This window comes from Ptychodera flava, chromosome 8 (assembly GCF_041260155.1).
Source record: "Ptychodera flava strain L36383 chromosome 8, AS_Pfla_20210202, whole genome shotgun sequence".
Taxonomy (NCBI): domain Eukaryota; kingdom Metazoa; phylum Hemichordata; class Enteropneusta; family Ptychoderidae; genus Ptychodera; species Ptychodera flava.
In genome coordinates this window covers 6,474,603-6,493,033 of record NC_091935.1, presented here as the reverse complement: position 1 = coordinate 6,493,033, position 18,431 = coordinate 6,474,603, and the positions used below count along the sequence as shown (strand labels likewise).

The following is an 18,431-nucleotide window of genomic DNA, read 5'->3' as shown; positions in this document are numbered from 1 at the left end:
AAACCATCGGAAACCATTTTTACTCTCAGACTAACAGAATATTCTGCCGCCACATCTATTTGTGCCTTTCGAATCATAGAACACGTACGGAAGACATGGATGATCTCATCAACGAATAGCTGTTTTGAGTATCTAAGAAAGTCGCCTTCTGCACGCCAAAATTCTGATCAACTTTGCATAACACGGTTTTGCAAACTGTTTGATTTGCTTTTATTGTTTTGGGTGTCAAAACTGTCGCCTTAAAGTAAACCGTGTTGCCTTTTCTGCATGGAAACATTGTGTTAGGAATGGTTGTTTCTTGCAACTTTCTATAAGAAAGTTTTGACCACATACAATCGTTCGTGTAAATACATTGACTCGGCTAACTTGCTTGTAGATATTAACACATTTCAACAAAAAGTTTTGATCACATGCAATTACTCATTCTAGTAAAAGCACATGGACTGAAATCACTTGCTTATAGAGCAAACTTTTGCAACTTCATATGAACGCAAAAACTGGAATGCCAAATAAAAATAAAAAACAAAGCTGCGATTCGACCTCACGACGAAATAATCTTTTGTGTTCAAAAATGTGTAAGTATCGGCAGCAAAGAAAACGTTCTCTGAACGAAGATTTTTTTCATGTTATTTTCAAACAGAACTACCATAGATTTCAGATTACATATTTTATATCTTGTAGAAATCCAATTATTATAAATTTCAAAATTCACTTAATTCTAGTACATAAAATTCTATCATGTGTATTATTGAACTCTTTTTATTCAAATTGTTAAAAATATTGCTGTTTTGAACTCTTTAAAAACTCACTTATTTCGCAGGTCGTGCCAGTGAAGCCCGTTCGGCACAAACAGACGTAACCATCGGAGGCTACCTCAACGCATGTCCCACCGTTGAGACACGGTGACGAGTCACATACACCGACCTCTACGGCTGCGTAAATAAAAAAGTAAACGAATATTAACATAGCATTATGCTAATTTTAAAAACCACAAAATTTTTCTAAAAAAAACATTTCTGATTTTCATAATATTCATCACCGCCATTATGAATGACGTCATTAAATGCAAAGAGCATGCTCAAAAAAGCTTTGATTAAGATACACATTGTACATCGGCAGAAACATAAGCAGACTATATTCATATTCATTGTCAAAATCACAAGAGGCGCAAGTAAATGATTGGATACCCACCTGTTTCACAATTATCACCTTGCCAACCAGACATGCAGTTACATTGGTAGGTCGTGTCACCAACGTTGTTGCAGGTTCCTCCATTCAGGCACGGGTTCGAGAAACAGGGTGTCAGGTCTATGGGACCTAAGGGAATTCATATAGGAATTAAACCCGTGATTCGAAAATATGCAGTATTTCCTAAAGATGGCAAATGTTTATCATAGTTGCAATGACTCTCGTCGCTAGACTCATATAACTTAGCATTTTATTCGAATGATTGTCGCATTTTGATAACCGCAGTTTCTACAACGCTATCATTTCCTGAGATCGCGACGGCGTAACTAAATCTATCTGTGTTTTTCTATCGATGAGTTATAAAATTAATGTAGAAAGATAGCAATATTGATACTTCACTAAAAAGTAGCTTTGAATCCCGCAATACCACAGTTCTGTGGTGTTCAAATTAACTCTCCAGGTTTTTTCGTTCATTTTCATACGGTATCATACTAGTTACCTTGATTATTAAACTGCTTGATATTAATCAAAACGGCACAAAAACATTAAAGTGGTCTATGAAAAATCATCGACATAATTAACATGATTAAACACGATGAATGTACAGGTCATGGGTGATGAATAGATTTGACCATACACTTGGCGGATTAAGTAATGTTACCATTACGTATATTAGCGTTACGTATTTCATTTAGCATTCGTTAAACATCGCAAAATATTAATATTAATATTCATCGATATTCACTGAATTATGACATGTTAGTGGTGGATAAGCTAGCAGCAAGCAGGTTGGTCATTATGATCAGTCGGCTTTTGTTTCACTTAGCCACACTGTAATCATTAATGAGTGGTACTATTCCCGTTTTGGCAAACAGTTTGTGAATGCGACATTCGAATTCATAACGAGAATTTAAGAATATTTTGGTCAGCATACACATAAGCATAACTCTTGATGATGGTTGAGTGAAACTGAAGCCGACTTTTGGCGCATGCGCTATGCAAGCAATGCACAAACATGAAAGGATAAACTTACAGCCAGGGACATTTTATTAAAGGTGACATGCGCGTTGGCATTCAAATAATTTGCACCTTACCTAACTCGCAATTGTTGCCATAGAAACGAGGCGGACATTGACAGATATACAGGTTGTCTAAATCGACACAGGAGCCGCCATTTTGGCACGGCTGACTTGCACACTCGTAAACTGTAAGTGTATGTATGCAACGTCCGAATGAAAAGAGCGAAAAGGTGGCGTGATATGCAGTAGTGACAAGGCAGAATAAAAAATAATGTACAAAATAAACAATTATATACAATATGGAACAAATAATTACAGACACACAAACATAACACAAACACAACATAAATTCTGTCGTGAATAGCAGGGACTTTAAACATGGTGTCATGTTATTAACGTGCAAGAAAAGTACTTTTGTCAAGACGTCACCAGTCGCTTATCAGGCGAACATTTTTGACAGTGTTATGGCAACATACTATCCTATCGTGAAAGTGTCAGTCAATCGACAAACATTCCAGAACATAACAATGCCCAGAAACCCCAGCACACTTTTAGTACCTGCCCCTGACCTTTGTTGCTTGGAATTTCCGCAACATAGTAGTAATGCAGCTCACCACATGCCTACAATTTTCAAATACTTCCCAGCATGGTTAAACTAGGCAGAAGACATTGCTTGCTATAAAGCCGTGAAACCAAACTTCTCACTAATATTATTTTACCAACGTGAGTAGAGCAGATGCGCTAAGACAAACACACAAGAATGACTTGGCCATTTCAGAAAAAATCTCGTATTAAAGGGTTATTGGTTTTAAACTACCAAACGTTTACCTGTGTCACATGTATCACCGATGAACCCGCTGGCACAAATACATGTTGGTTGACCGTTCACTACAACACAAGTGCCACCATTTTCACATGGATTGGCATCGCATTGGTCTTCGCTACCTGTGACCAGATAGAAACAAAACGCCTGAAGGTCTGTGTTTTAATTCTTTGTGACACTCGCACTTAACAAAAAAGTTCCAGATAAGTTACAGATATACGTGACTGTACGTAGGGGCAAAAGTAGCTATAATCTGAATGAATGCAGTAGAAAGTACGGTAGAGAGACAGTAAAATCGGTAAATGAAATTAGTCTCTGAAAGGGAGACATGAAAATGGAAAAAGCGGCTATTAATCTTGAAAACTCATTTAAATTATTCATCAAACCGCACAGCTTATACAAAAATGCGCTGCACTACACTATACTAGACCAAGTCTAAAAGACCAGGGAATGAGCAGGCTCGTATTTTTTTTTATTTTATGGTCTTTTCTATCTTTTATGTCGTGACGAGACCACTCTAATATCTTATTCAAACGCAAATGGGGACATTTTTCGCTCAACTGGATCGCATAAAATGTTAAGAAGCAAGACTTTCTCCTTTTCCAGTTTACGTTTTATTTACAATTTTCACTGTCATAACCTTAAAGTAAAGGAGGGAATACACCAGCAAGCTATCTGTCCAAACATACCTGCAGATAGCTGAATCAAAAAACCGCTATCTGTTACGGAAGAATCCGTTCGCCATATAACCCAAACAGCAGACGATCTCATGGGATAGGAGCCCTCAACGTCAGTGCCAGAGAACCTCAGCATGCGAGACGAGGCTTCCATTCCATCTATCCCGGTGCCGATTTCCAGCGTATCGTGGAATTTCTCAGAACTGAATGTGTCTATGGATACGGTGATGTCAGCTCCGTTGGCAGTTGTCAGTGTCCATCTACACATGTCATCGTTTTTGTAGTTCCCAGGATGGTTCGGCGAGGTGATCTCCTGTGAAACGCCTTCTTGTATTACCAGTTCGCCACCACACTCTACAGATAGAAAATAACATGTTGCAAAATACTAAATCCCCTTTTGAAATTTACTTTCACACAATCTCCCTTTTTACTCACTCTGACTTCAAGCTTTGACCGTGAGAGCATATTCACAGTGTCTTATTCTTTAAAATGTTGTTTTACTTGAACAAAATTTACTGGAAAGAAAGTACCCAAAATAGCAAACACATTAAAAGGGCGACCGTCGTCATGTCCGCGCAAGCGCGATCGAATATAAGTTTTTTAAACAATACTGAAGCCAGATGAAATAGCTACAAAATATAGATGTGAGGATGTAAAACACGAAAGACAGTTTGATGTAAGAATGGGCAAAAAAACACAAATTTTTTTTTGACTATTACACTTGTTAACATTTCCACAACCCTTCTTGGTCGTATAAGGCCAATATGGCCTTTGAGCGAAGTGTCGACGGTATGGCATCGTGTCCCTTTCATTGATCAATAACTTTACAGACCGGGAAAAGCATCTCAATGTTTGGTTTCTCACGATTTCAGGTGACTGATGATATGCATAGTTCCATAGCCTGAAGTACTTTGTATACTATTATATGGACATTGATTATTTCAAAAAGCTAGATGACTAAAATCTTAAGTTGTGTAATATGGTTTAGGCAACAGTGACACGCCAAAACGATTGTATAATAAATCTTTGTAGGGAAAACAGGTTGCGCGATTTTGTAAAGAATCACACGATGTCATTTCATAAGAAAAAATATATACACCCTTTGTAAATCAGATTAAAACACCACTAATTAGTATTTTGATCATAAATTGAAATTGAAATCAAACATTAGATGACGAGGAATCGATGTAATATTTGTATATTACAGATACTTACGTGTCGTTTCATCGATCTCACGGATATAAAGAGAAAATCCTTGTGCAGTGTGGGTGTGATCCGAAAGGAAAGTCAGCCATATTTTGTCACCGACAGAGGTGAAAGGTGCCGGGAGCGGCGATGGTCGTCCCGACTGGCGAACGACTCCCGTGCTGACGTCAGAGTAGTCATGTCCGTCACCAATGAGCAACCAATCATAATACTCCTCTGTGTCAAAGACCAAGAATGAAACTTGCATTCTTTTCCCGCTGCTTGTGCGCACGCGCCAATAAACTTGGTTGTCGATGTCGTAGGGTTGTGGGTAATTCGGTGAGGATATTGTTACGGAACCACCACTGAGGAGGACAATTTCATCGTGATATATATAATTTATTTGGATCGGTTCGGTGACGATCGGCTTTCGTGGGTTTACTTCATCTGCAGTTGAAGACAACAAGGCCCTTAATAATAACATTGTCTAAATTGTCATGAGAACGTCAATTATATATGGTCAATTTTGGAAGCACAGTGCAGATCTCAGTAACTCGACACTAGAAATCAAATATCCGTTACGTACTATTGAAGGAGACTTGTGGGTAATTTCCAGCAAATGAGTGCGGTGTGTGTAGTGATACAAAAGGTGGCGATATTTAAAATCATCACCTTCGCTTACACACATGTACTTGTAAAAGCCAAGTACACGCCAGTGGTACATGACGATATGTATGGAAGTATGAGCGATTAAAAGTGTCAATGCCATGCCCAAAACAACAACTTTTAAAATCAATCTCTATGCCTTAAAGCTTGGAGATGAGTTCTACCCATATCGGACATTGAGAGTTGCGCGCTGTAGATAATTATAAGCAAGTAAAAGTTGCAGGTGGGTGTGTCCCCAAAGCCAAGGCGGTCGACTTTCTTCGCTTTTCCGAAGTTCACACGAAAGATTATCTATATATTTCACACCTCTAAAGCTGATTTCAGTTAAAATTCACAGATGATGAAAGCACCAATAGTAGATTCCACTGGTAGCTTTCGTCAGCCACAAGTCATCGGTATTGTGCAACGGCTATTGTTACATTGTTTTGTTTTTAGTTAGTACAAAAAAAGTCTTGATATAATGAAACTGCGTATGATAAAAATTCAAACGTGAAAAATAAGGTTGGGAGAATGAACCACAGCAACCATTTTCTCGAGTCACTTTCATATCAGCTAAGTATTCAGCTTCGACATATTAAAGTTTTAACTTAGGTAATGTTATACCATTTACAAACAAAACACATGCTTGGGTAACATTCAGTAGGTGTGATAAGATTTTTAAAAAATCACCAAAACTGCAACTGTGTAAAGGGCATTACAAGCTGGAACATTTCGCAAAAGACAACGAAAATTCGTCCGCAATATCCTGGAGATCAAACACTGAAGTTCCATTAACAGGTTGCGTCAATTAAGTACGTTGGGACTGACCTCAGTCTCAGTCTGGCTTTCCTCGGCAGCTGAATATATATTATTAACAACATTGGGTGTAATTTTGAGTCGTTCTTATGCTACCATTCTGAAAAGCATGTAAGGTTTACTCACCGGCTGCAATGGCAGTGATCCACACGTAGAACCCCTTGGCTGTGTTGGAATAATCTGAAGTAAACGTGATCCACACCTGATTGCTGTCTGAGTGCCAGTATTCGATTGGTCGATCAAGACCTGACATGTGGAATACACGACTGTCATCTGTGGGTGTAGACCCCTCGCCAATATCTAACCAATCGTATTCATTCTCTGTGTTCAGGTCTCCAAGGTAGACGATTACAACAAAGTTCTCCGCCGCTGTGATAGTCCATTCGCAATACTGGCACATAAATAGACAAAAAAGTCACTGAAACATATTCTCTACTGTCTATGATTTTATCGGTAAAGAAATCATTAGCCTGGAATAATTTAGAGGAAAAGTCACAAAACCGACAAATCTTTCTATGCTGTAAAATTCATTTGTGGATTGAGGTTGAGTACGCCTCGATGCCAGATATTCGTACTTTAAAGTATTTGCAGAAGTTTTGGTCTACCTCTTGTTGGTTTCATTTTGAAGTTCATGGGGTAAATATAGTTTTCAACGACTTATTTTTTTGTGAAAATGGAAAATCGAGATTTGAAACGTAGTAATAGCAACAAACCAGATCAGCAAGGGGTATGCCGCTTGGTTTTGACCAGTTCACTCCGTATATATGATATATGCACTCGCTATCTTTCGTACATGTATGTAGTGAACTGCACATGTCAAAATCTCGTGGAATCTCGTGGTATACCGTCACAAGAGTGGTATTTTGCTTTAATATCTTCCCAAACTAAAAAGGGGGAATAGCACGAAGTATGTAGCATATTACTTACGATATTGTTGTCATAATCTTTGGGGTAATTTGGTGACGTCAGAGTTATCACGGAGCCTTGTTTTGGTGCTACACTTCCGCCGCATGGTGACGATGGCGCAGCCGATGAACCAATAGGTTTTGTCACTGAAAGTTGATGCGTCGTTAAAGAGATATCAGTATTTTCAGTGATCAGAAAGCGGCCCGTAATACTTTTCTTATTTATAAAGTTTCATGAGATGAAGTAATTTTCGAAGGAAAATAGAGATGGGGAAAGAGGGTTGTAATAAACAGAATCGACATGTAATTGGCCATGAAGTTTAGAAGTGTCAGGTTTCCACATTGGTAAAGTGCTCGGATCAAAGTTGAAATGAAGCGCAAATATCACCGCTTGACAAACCTTGTCAAAAGTCATGAATGTTCGGTTCTATAACACCTGCAGGGCAACCAGTAGGTAACCTGAAGTTATAAAATTTATACGCCTGCCTCACCAGTAAGATAATATTTACAAGTGGACTAATCATGCACAACATTGCCATACCCATGGGTGAGGTGAACAAATATCCATATATCTGGTAAACAGAATAGCTGAAAAAGACTTTAAAAGAGATTATATCTTGAATGAAACGGAGGCCGTGCAGACTGAAAATGACATCGAAATAATCAGGCGTACTTTTTTAAACAAAAGGAAATTTATTACCTTGGTGAGTTTCTACTGGTCCGTCTATCGGTACGAACTCTTGTAAATCCCCGGAAATAAGTCGACTGGCCACGTACACCGTGTAGTTCGTTCCACTTTGGAGGTTGTCGATCACCTTGGAGCTGGTCAGTGGGCTGCCCACGTCAATGAAAGACGCACCCCCTAACCAATCAGATCTATGGTACATAATCTGGTAGCCATTTACCACGCAGATGTCAATAGGTATCAGCCAGTTGACGAGAATGCTGGACGATGATTGGGCAGAAGCTGTCACCGACGGTACATCAACTCTATTAGCTACGAGGATGAAAATTCAGTACCATTTAGTGGGTTTTGGACAATCTATGACCCTTGAGCTAATTAGAGATGACAAGTCTAAAATTTTCAGACAAAAAGGATTTGTGATCTCCTTTTCTATTTGTCCAAAGAAAGGATGAAGAGCTGGAGTAGCCATGGATTTGAACTCTGGTTTCGTCAAACTTGTATTGTTGAGGGAATGCGTTCAGCTTCGCTCTCTCTCAAAACTAGGCAGACAACTGACCTGACGGTCCGGACTATGGGAATGCGTTATGTTTTCAAGCATCTTTAACAACGTTGAAAGAGTGGTCGAGAAATCATAACTTCAATGTCATTCAAACATACAACACTGAAGGGGGGAAGGAATGAATGTTTCACCAGGTGCAGCCAACGGAGCTATTCATCGAAAAAGCTATTCCATGAGCAATTTTCGAGGGGAGGGGAAATTTTAATTTTGCGTGGGCAGGGGACACATTTTTAGGTTGCAGGGGAGAAAATTTTAGTTTTTTTGTCGGGCAGGGCTGAAATATCGGTTGATTGTCAGGGGACAGGGCTTCGCAAAAAACGAGGAGAGGGGAAGCTACTTTTTAAAACGGGGACAGGGGAATTTCAGCCATGGTGTTTCCGGGGATTGGGACACTGTGCAAGTAATATACCTTTTGAAGGCTGCCCAGACTACTTAGCCTATCGCGAATGACCCCTCATCTCACTGTATGTACTTCGCGTAACGGCCCGCTGCTATCTGTTATCAGATTGCTTTGCTAAATCTACAAGGGCGTATATGAGGGGGCCGAACAAGGCTGAGCAAAGCAGTGTGGGTAAAAAAAAACTTTCGCAGCTGGCCCCTATACTATACTGCATGTACATTGCCAATATATTACGGATGTACCCTAACTTGTGTATTTCTGTCTGTGCTGCACCTGACGAGAAAAGTCAAACTTTAAGCTTTTCACATGTTTTTGAATTTATTTTCGACTTTTTATGTTGGCTGAACTCTACCCTTATTTAATCATAGCAACAGTCTGTGTAAAAAGATTTTAGGATTTTAGGCACTATCGTTGTAAACCACACAGCTGATGAAATGAACGCAATGATATAATGAAACAAAAATGGGTTAAATGTTTGGCGCAGATTATTTGTCACCTTGTCTGCCTTATGCTCTGATTACTCCCCATTATTGGACCAGACGCAACTCTCTCCCTATAAAAGTATATGAAGAGAGTGTACGTTGGCAGTGTTGAATCGAGTAAAACAATGATAGTGTCCTTATAGCGTTTCTTATGACATCTACATTAGGTTTAAAACAACAACAACAACAGAACAGTTAGGCATATGTTCGTTGAATTTTGATGGTCAACAACACAACTAATGAACATAAACAACAATACAAACATCAACAACTAGATCTCTGGGTCCCCTTAGGTGAAAGGCGAAAACAAAGATACACCAAAACTTGCAACACTAACAACAACTTTGTTTCAAAAGTCAATACACTTCATGCAAGATAGTCGAACGTGGCTAAAAACAACAGACAATCTTTCGTCACACGAATTACGCAACTACAACACCACAGAACTTAGGCTACAGAGAACAAAGAAGAAACCACAACACATTTGTGTTCACAACAAAATATAGCCACTATATGTAAGACCACAAGCTATAAAAACAGCAATGTGCAAAAACTGGGAACACATAGAAAAGGACGAAACACTAAGGAAATTATTCCCAAAACAACCGATCATCTCATACAAAAGAAATCCAAACATATGCGATACACTGATAAAGGCCAAAGTCCACGGCATTAGGAACAAGGCCGCAAACAAAAATACAAAAAACAATCCAAACATAATATTCGAGCTCCCTGCTAGACGAACAAGAGATCAACAACATCGACAAAATATAAACGTACGAAAGATTTATACCTATATTTATTGGCAGCTGAGAAAGATACAGATCTAAGGGTCATGGTTGTACTACGCCCATGCATCTCTCGCCATGGACCTATTTTTCAGTTTTCTCACGAACAGTCAAAATACAATATAGCCACAAAACACATTTAAGCCCATACAAGATAAGATAGGTGATGTGTGAAGCCACTTTCCTTTTATTACAAGCCTTTTAATAAAGGAGGGCAAGTCTTTTTGTAGCATGCAAGAGGGGCTGTTCTCAGGTTTTAGAATGTATTTTCTATTTTTCTGATTGGATGGCTACATGTAGGCCTACAGACATGTTTGTAACTTTGTTAAAAATTTCCGACACATGGAGGTGTTAAACGAAATCTACTGATTATCAAAATGACGTAAATTATGTCATTCCACATGGCCCCGGTTATTGCGATGCATCGATCGGATGTTTTCCGAAAATTCTCGAAGACCAACAAGGCTTGTGGTACATCCGGGATAGCTGATCATGAGTTCAGCTCGACTTTACCGCGCCAACGCGACGTAGCATATCCTGGAGCCGACAACCGCGGATGCGGTCAACTCCACCGTGGCTCGTAGGACAACCCATGGTAAGTGTGTCCTTAGAGTGTTACAGAACATTACATTGTTGCCGCTCAAATTATCCTTTTGTCTTGATTTATACGAACTGCATATCTCCACCAGAGAGTCTGAGGTCTAACTTGGATAGGTTAAACTTTCAAAGTCAATCAAGTATTCTCTATCCCAGTCTTGAGTTCATTCTTCTTTTATCCAGCGGCACTGATAGCCAGTCAGTTTTCATACTGCAAGTAAGACTTACCACTATAGTCAACACTCAATTTGCAAATTATAGTATTGATGTACAATTTCGAATATACTGACATTTACAGTTTTAAACAACGATCAGGTAAATGTACCTATAAATGTCATCTAGAAAACAACAAAATGTTTTGAATCAATGTTTTATCTGTTTTATTCTGATCCCAAACAGGTATGGAAGTTAATGTGACCAAGTCAAGCATTATCGTGCAACACTATTTAAAATTTTTTAATGTGGGAACAAAACCGCTTAAAAAGTGGACACAACCACTGTTATATAATCAAGAAATCTAGATAACATAGCCTGACTTCCTCGAAGACAGTTATAATTTAATTAAGACAAAGACGTTTCTTACTGTGATGATAGACTGACTAGCATGTTTGGCTGGAACCACTTAACATATGTGAATTCGAGAGTAAATTCTGCCATTATTGAATATCTGTAAGTTTTACTGACAAATCAATTGACATGAAGGTGAACCCTGACCCGTCAGTTTGACAAAACGTGCACTGATATGGAAGTGATATCAGTTACTACAGTGATGGTTATCATATAGTGAGACACAGTATTACAGATAGACAGCCCCTGGACATTGACGGAGAGGTCATATAAAATGAAGATGTTAACGACCCTGAAGATAGACTGACTAGAATGTTTTACTGGAACCACCGAACATACATGAATTTAGAAAATAACTTCTTTCATTTAATACTGAATATCTGTAAGTTTTACGAAAAATCAGTAGACATACATTAAGATGAACTCTGAACCTTCAGTTTTATGTAACATGCTCTGATATTGATTAGCAATATCAGTTACTCTAGTGATGTTTATTTAAATTTAAGTGAGATACAGTATTTAAGATAGACGGCCCCTGGACACAGACTGACAGCTCAAAGCTCCAGATCCGCCATAGCTCTTGTTGATGAGGTATAGCCGACGCTTTGATAGGTATGATACGAGATATTTCTGTTTTTCTGTTATCTTGTAGTTGAAGTTTTAGTGTGAAAAAATTGACTTTGTTATGAAGTCTATGATGTTGTTGCATGTTCAAGCATATTGGAGGAGTTCACCTGTAATGAAGCCTTTGATTTTTATCTTATATATAGAGTGATAGATAAACAGCCCGGGGCCAGTGGACACAACTCACAGATACTGACGGAGTCGTGATATTCTGAATCAGACTGACCATGATCATGTTACAATTTACTATAAACCCAATCATCTTTATACTACACCCGTGTGAGGAGTGTAAGAGTAACACTATGGTTGTTTGTAACATTCACTTATAGAAACTTTTTATCTCTGAAAGGTTGATCCGCAGCACCAGTACATGTAGCAGGAATGTGGTAGTCATGGCTCATTCAAGAGGGTCAGATTCAAAAGTTAAGTACCACTGCTTCCTAATTCAGCCTTATTTTTCTTCCTCAATGCCTTTAATTTGATTTAAACATACACAGTCACTCAGGGCATATTGTCAACTATCCGGAACTGCTTTTGTGACCGTACTTGTCATAGGCAGAATATGAAAACGTCCCAGAGAAACATGTTGCACGTTTGAATTTTTGTTTGAGGTGAATAACCATGTCAGTAGGATGTATTATATTGTACCTAATCTGACTTGTACTAAATAGACGATTTACCACTTCACACAAACAGGCTCATATGCAATGCCTAAGACAGCATGCAATGAGGGAAAAATGTAGGAACCTCAAACTGTATTTTCCATGATTTGATCAACCTGAAAACCGGACATTGATCATTATGTAATCAAGTCTTGTAGATAACACAGCCTGACTTATTCAGAGACAAAATGGAATTTAAGTACAACATGGACTTGATCAACTGTGAAAGAGTGATGATAGACTAGCATATTTGACAGCCTACAGAAAGTACTTTAATTTAGAGTAAATCCAGCTGAAGTTACATCTGTAAGTTTTACTAACAAAAGTGAAGTAACGGTTCATGTCCGACACTGAGATGAACCTTGAGCCTTTGATGCTTACTGTATCTAACATGATATCTTGATTAACTAGTATCAGTTACACTTAGTGATGTCTCTTATGTCTTACTTTATACGTAGCTCAATTACTGTGAGAAAAAATTGTAAATGATAGTGATAGGATTTGAGATGATAGATAGCCAAAATGAGCATATGTCCATTAAAGGCCCATGAGCTGCAACTCAATAAAATTTGTGCTGCTCCAAATGCATTTAATTATACGTACTTAATGATATGGTCTGATACTCAATCAAGATAACACTTATTTGTGAAAAAAACAACCAAAGAATTAGGAATGAAGTGTTTCCATTAATGCAAAACACTGCTTATTTGACATATTTTTTCATGACCGTAAACAAAAAATTGTTCAGTGTGTTGAAGCGTACTCACTAAAAATTAGGTTAAATCTCAGCTAACCTTAAGAGAAAGTGTCTGCACGACATGATATAAATAGTCACTGAATCACAGACATAACTTCTAAGCAACGCGTACACTGCATATTTGATGCGCGTGCCCTATTGTTTATAATATGTTTTTGAATAAAAAAACTAGTTAATTGTTGCAAAGAGTTTTAGTTTGTAAACTGTTGGGTCAATGCATGACACTATTAAGGCCAACCAAAGCGAATAATTTATGAAAGTGGTGTATGGTACAGCCACACCAACATCATCAAGGCAGTTTTAAAAGGAATAGAGTCAATTTGGGATTGATAGTTATATCTGAAAATTGCATTTACCACATTTTCCTGTATTCTTTTCAGATTTTGAGTATTTCTATCTCTCTTCATCTCTCTTTGCCGTAGTTTCTATTTCACACATTAGCGTAGTCACAACAAAAACCTTACCTTCCCACAGCTTACTGAAGGATGTCAACAGATTTGGTCAAAGTTCCCTTTGTGACCCTATTTACTGAAAAAAGTATTCACTCATACTGTATTACATTGGACACTTATGACATTAACATTTATTTGTTTTGTGTGTCCTTGCCTCCATCGGAATTTGGGAATTTAAAATTCATTTAAAAAGTATTCCAATTTATTCAAATGCAAGACTACTGCATAAATGTAAATTCAAATGGTATTTTCCCCCTCTTTCGATACCGTTTACAAAAAAACTTGTCTGTTCAAAATCACATACATAGGCGTAGTTTGCAGGGTGGCATAATATTACAGAAGAGTGATTTCCTCAATGACCAAGCTGTATGTAACTTTTGTACAGTCCTGTGTTAGATGTTGCTGTGTGTGCCCTGCAGGAAATGGCCTCTACCAGCGTTACTACACAACCAGTGGCTCGCAGTCCAAACTCTGCCTCTCCTTCGTATGTGTATGGCTATATAGTGCATGTGAAAAGAAGGATTTTCAAAATGCAAAATTGAAAGAATTTACGCTTTTTAAGGCAGCCATGATTAATTAAAATACGCAGTTGTGAAAAACCTAACAGAACCACTGAAGAAATATCAGTACATTTACAGTTTCCAACCGTTTTAAAAAGGTGAAATATTGCAATGAACGTAGATAATGCAATGCCTCAATTCCATTTGTTCCGGCGGATGAGGTAATGTCTTTTCATAAAGTTTGAAAGTAGAAAATGAGCAACTGTCGTTGATGGCAGATAGCCACAGTGTATGGGCAACTGTCTTACATGACAGATAGCCGCAATGTATGGGCAACTGTCTTACATGACAGATAGCCGCAATTTATGGGCAACTGTCTTACATGACAGATAGCCACAATGTATGGGCAACTGTCTAAGATGGCCGATAGCCAAAAAGTATGGCAACTGTCTTACATGACAGATAGCCGCAATGTATGGGCAACTGTCTAAGATGACAGATAGCCAAAAAGTATGGGCAACTGTCTTACATGACAGATAGCCGCAATGTATGGGCAACTGTCTAAGATGACAGATAGCCGCAATGTATGGGCAACTGTCTAAGATGGCAGATAGCCACAATGTATTGGCAACTGTCTTATAATGACAGATAGCCACAATGTATTGTCAACTGTCTAAGATGAAATATAGCCACAATGTATGGGCAACTGTCTTATATGACAGATAGTCACAATGTATTGGCAACTGTCTTACATGACAGATAGCCACAATGTATTGGCAACTGTCTTACATGACAGATAGCCACAATATATTGGCAACTGTCTTATATGACAGATAGCCACAATATATTGGCAACTGTCTTATATGACAGATAGCCACAATGTATTGGCAACTGTCTTACATGACAGATAGCCACAATATATTGGCAACTGTCTTACATGACAGATAGCCACAATGTATTGGCAACTGTCTTATATGACAGATAGCCACAATGTATTGGCAACTGTCTAACATGACAGATAGCCACAATATATTGGCAACTGTCTTATATGACAGATAGCCACAATGTATGGGCAACTGTCTTATATGACAGATAGCCACATGTATTGGCAACTGTCTTACATGACAGATAGCCACAATGTATTGGCAACTGTCTTACATGACAGATAGCCACAATGTATTGGCAACTGTCTTATATGACAGATAGCCACAATGTATTAGCAACTGTCTTACATGACCGATAGCCACAATGTATGGGCAACTGTCTAAAATGGCAGATAGCCACAATGTATGGACAACTGTCTTAGATGACAGACAGCCAAATCGTATGGGCAACTGTCTAAGATGGCAGATTGCCGAAAAGTATAGGCAACTGTCTTAGATAGCAGATAGCCACAATGTATTGGCAACTGTCTTAATTTAGCAGATAGCCATAATGTATGGGCAACTGTCTTAGATGGTGGATAGCCCCAGAATATCAGCACATAGGACAAAATGAAGCTTGCTAAATGCTCCATTTAATGCAATTTTAAACAATAGGGTGTTGAATATCTTACACATCCAGGTTTCTGATTTTCCAAGGTGCTAAAAGAAGGTGTTACTTTCGGAAGAGGAAAATGAGAAATTTCATTTTTGTATACAGCCATGTGCCATGTTAGGCATCTGAACTGAACGGCCACAGATAACGTGAACACCCTGTATACACAAGGAAATTGCCAATATGAAATGAGAATGTATAAAGAAAAATTAAGAAATTCCCAAATGGAATCAAATCTTGTATAACTTACTTTAAAAAAGGGCACAAGCACAATGATGGAGAACGTTGTGATGCTCAGCTTGTTGAGTTTAATTGTCATCCACTGAATGGTTTCAGAATTTGTTATTGCACATTTTGACAGTGTAAATTATCTATTGTACTAATTTTCAATTTTTTTTGCCATTTTTGTCGTATAGAGAAGATTTGTCCTTGGAGAGGAAAAAAGTCTATGGAAAAGACACGGCGGTATGGAATTGGACCTTAGAATGTGTAAGACAGATGCCCCAACAAAAAACCGGGTTTGATTGTGGTGTCGCTGTGTGCATTTTTGCCAGACTGATTGCCAGTGATGTTGTTGTGAACTTTACACAAGTAAGTGTTACGGTAGTGGAAGTGCAATGCACAACATAACACAGAAGAGACAGACTCATGCTTAGTATTATTGTTTGTTAGTTTTTTAGCTCCGCTGTCTCAAAATGAATTAAAAATATCTTGATTGCTGCTGTGCTTACTGTCAAGATTATATGTAGTGGAGAAGTTTTTGGTCATGTTTTATAGCAGAAAAATGTAAATGACACAAGTGTCCAGTAGCCAATAGAAATTTACACTCTGCAGGTAAGCCATGCAGTGTCACCAACTTAAGGTTCCAAGACAAGAAATTGACCTTTTTAATCTAACAATTCTCTGGTGGTTAATAAGCTCAGAACCCCCCTAAATTATACATTTTCTGAAAGCCTAGATATACTGAAACAATTTGGTAACCACAGTGTCACCATTATTTAAATAACTATCACGTGACAGGTAATTTGCATACCCTTTCGAAAATCTGTTTTCCCTATATTTTGTCTCAATACTTCAAAATATCTTACTCAAACTTGCTGGAATACAAGCTGTCACAATGCTCTTCTAAAGAGTGTCTCAGATTTTTTATATCTTGCTTAGTTTTTTTTAGCACAATTTTAAAGACATTAATTAGGGTTAAATTTGCTGCTCTGGAAGTTTTCTGGCATAAAAATTGTTTAATAAGGTTTAACAAAATTCTGAGACACACTTTTAAAGATCCATGGGACAGCTTGCACTCGCACAAATTTCAGCCATATATCTCAAAGCACTGAAACAAAACATAAGGAAAACCGATTTATGAAAGGTTATGCAAATTACCTATCACGTGATGGTTATGTAAACAATGGTGACACTATGCTAACAAAAATGTTTCCCTATATCTAGGCTTTTGAAAAATATATAATTTAGAGGGGTTCTGAGCTTATTAAGCAACAGAGAATCGTTAGCTTTGAAAGGTTGATTTCTTGTCTTGGAACATTAATCGATGACTCAATCAGATAAGTATTATGCTAATTATCTTGTAACAGTTTTACATTAATTTTCTATTGCAGGAAGAGGTAGGAAGATTCCGTTATCAAATTGTGTATGAAATATTACATAAAAGGATTCTAGACTGGCACTGAATTGAACGTGGATTCAGGAGAGAAGACTTGCTTGCAAACACGGAACTCTTTATCTTCACTTGGAACCAGTTTTCACTACTTTCGATGGACACTATGGCCTTAATAACAGAGAGTTTCCTCCGTATAGGGCTTTTAAGTATAATATAAGTATTGTTGCTAATGACTATGTAATAAAGGGAAAGTGGCTTCACACATCACCCATCTTGTCTTGTATGTGCTTTGGTGTGTTTACTGTGTGAGTTGTGTTTTGGCTGTTAGTGTGAAAATTAACAAACGAGTCGTTAATTTTAAAGAAACTGAGCCATGGCGAGACGTGGGCGTAGTCAGATGTGTCTTTGACAGCCGTGACCCTTTGTCCCCATGTTTCGAAACCAGAGCGGTCTCTTCCTCAGTCGCCTAAAAACATATTATTAATATTAAAGTCCAGTATAACTCAACCTTCAAAAATAAAAGTGTTGGTTTTATTTGGGATTACAGGTTGCTTCAACATGCTTAAAGGTGTGTACAATCACCTCTAATTTACATATGACCTTATATGAGGGTGGGTTTCAGTTTTCTAAATGACTGTGTGGTGACACACTTTATTTTGTGTGACCACCCTGTGAAAATCTTCAATCGGCTTGATCTCCACTTTCCATAGTGATCAAGGCTAAATTTGTATAGTTGTACCTTAAGTTTGTTTGAGAAGAAATTATAATTGATACACAATACTGCAGTTGTTAAAAATACTGAATAAATTCTTAGATGTTAAAGCTACTCTTCGTTTTAAATTTAAGATAACAATATAATAAAAGACTTGCAAACGAACTTTTAAAATATCAAGGTAAGTAAATAGAATGTACACAGGCTTAAACTCCACAGGTTTTAAATGTGCTGTTT

General features: G+C 37.9%; 1 protein-coding gene and 1 long non-coding RNA gene across 5 annotated transcripts in view; one reads left to right on the top strand and one right to left on the bottom strand.

The window, feature by feature from the left end:
• LOC139138314 (uncharacterized) overlaps positions 1-18,431 on the bottom strand; it is a 61,029-nt gene that overhangs the window by 25,822 nt on the left and 16,776 nt on the right. For both annotated transcript variants that reach the window (XM_070706638.1, XM_070706639.1), the window contains exons 5-12: positions 7,959-8,255; positions 7,281-7,405; positions 6,480-6,744; positions 4,923-5,339; positions 3,720-4,061; positions 3,036-3,152; positions 1,192-1,317; positions 810-932 (exon numbers count right to left, since the gene is read on the bottom strand). In XM_070706638.1, coding sequence (XP_070562739.1) covers positions 810-932; positions 1,192-1,317; positions 3,036-3,152; positions 3,720-4,061; positions 4,923-5,339; positions 6,480-6,744; positions 7,281-7,405; positions 7,959-8,255 — 1,812 coding nt within the window. The remainder of the gene's footprint in view (positions 1-809; positions 933-1,191; positions 1,318-3,035; positions 3,153-3,719; positions 4,062-4,922; positions 5,340-6,479; positions 6,745-7,280; positions 7,406-7,958; positions 8,256-18,431) is intronic.
• LOC139138313 (uncharacterized) lies at positions 10,555-17,749 on the top strand. Of its 3 annotated transcripts, XR_011553576.1 has the most exons (5): positions 10,555-10,767; positions 11,169-11,948; positions 12,310-12,382; positions 16,284-16,458; positions 17,481-17,749. It is a non-coding gene; the product is annotated as an uncharacterized lncRNA (long non-coding RNA). The 3 variants fall into 3 exon arrangements; XR_011553574.1 differs by having other exon boundaries at positions 10,573-10,767; positions 12,310-16,458; XR_011553575.1 differs by having other exon boundaries at positions 10,577-10,767; positions 11,843-11,948; positions 12,310-16,458.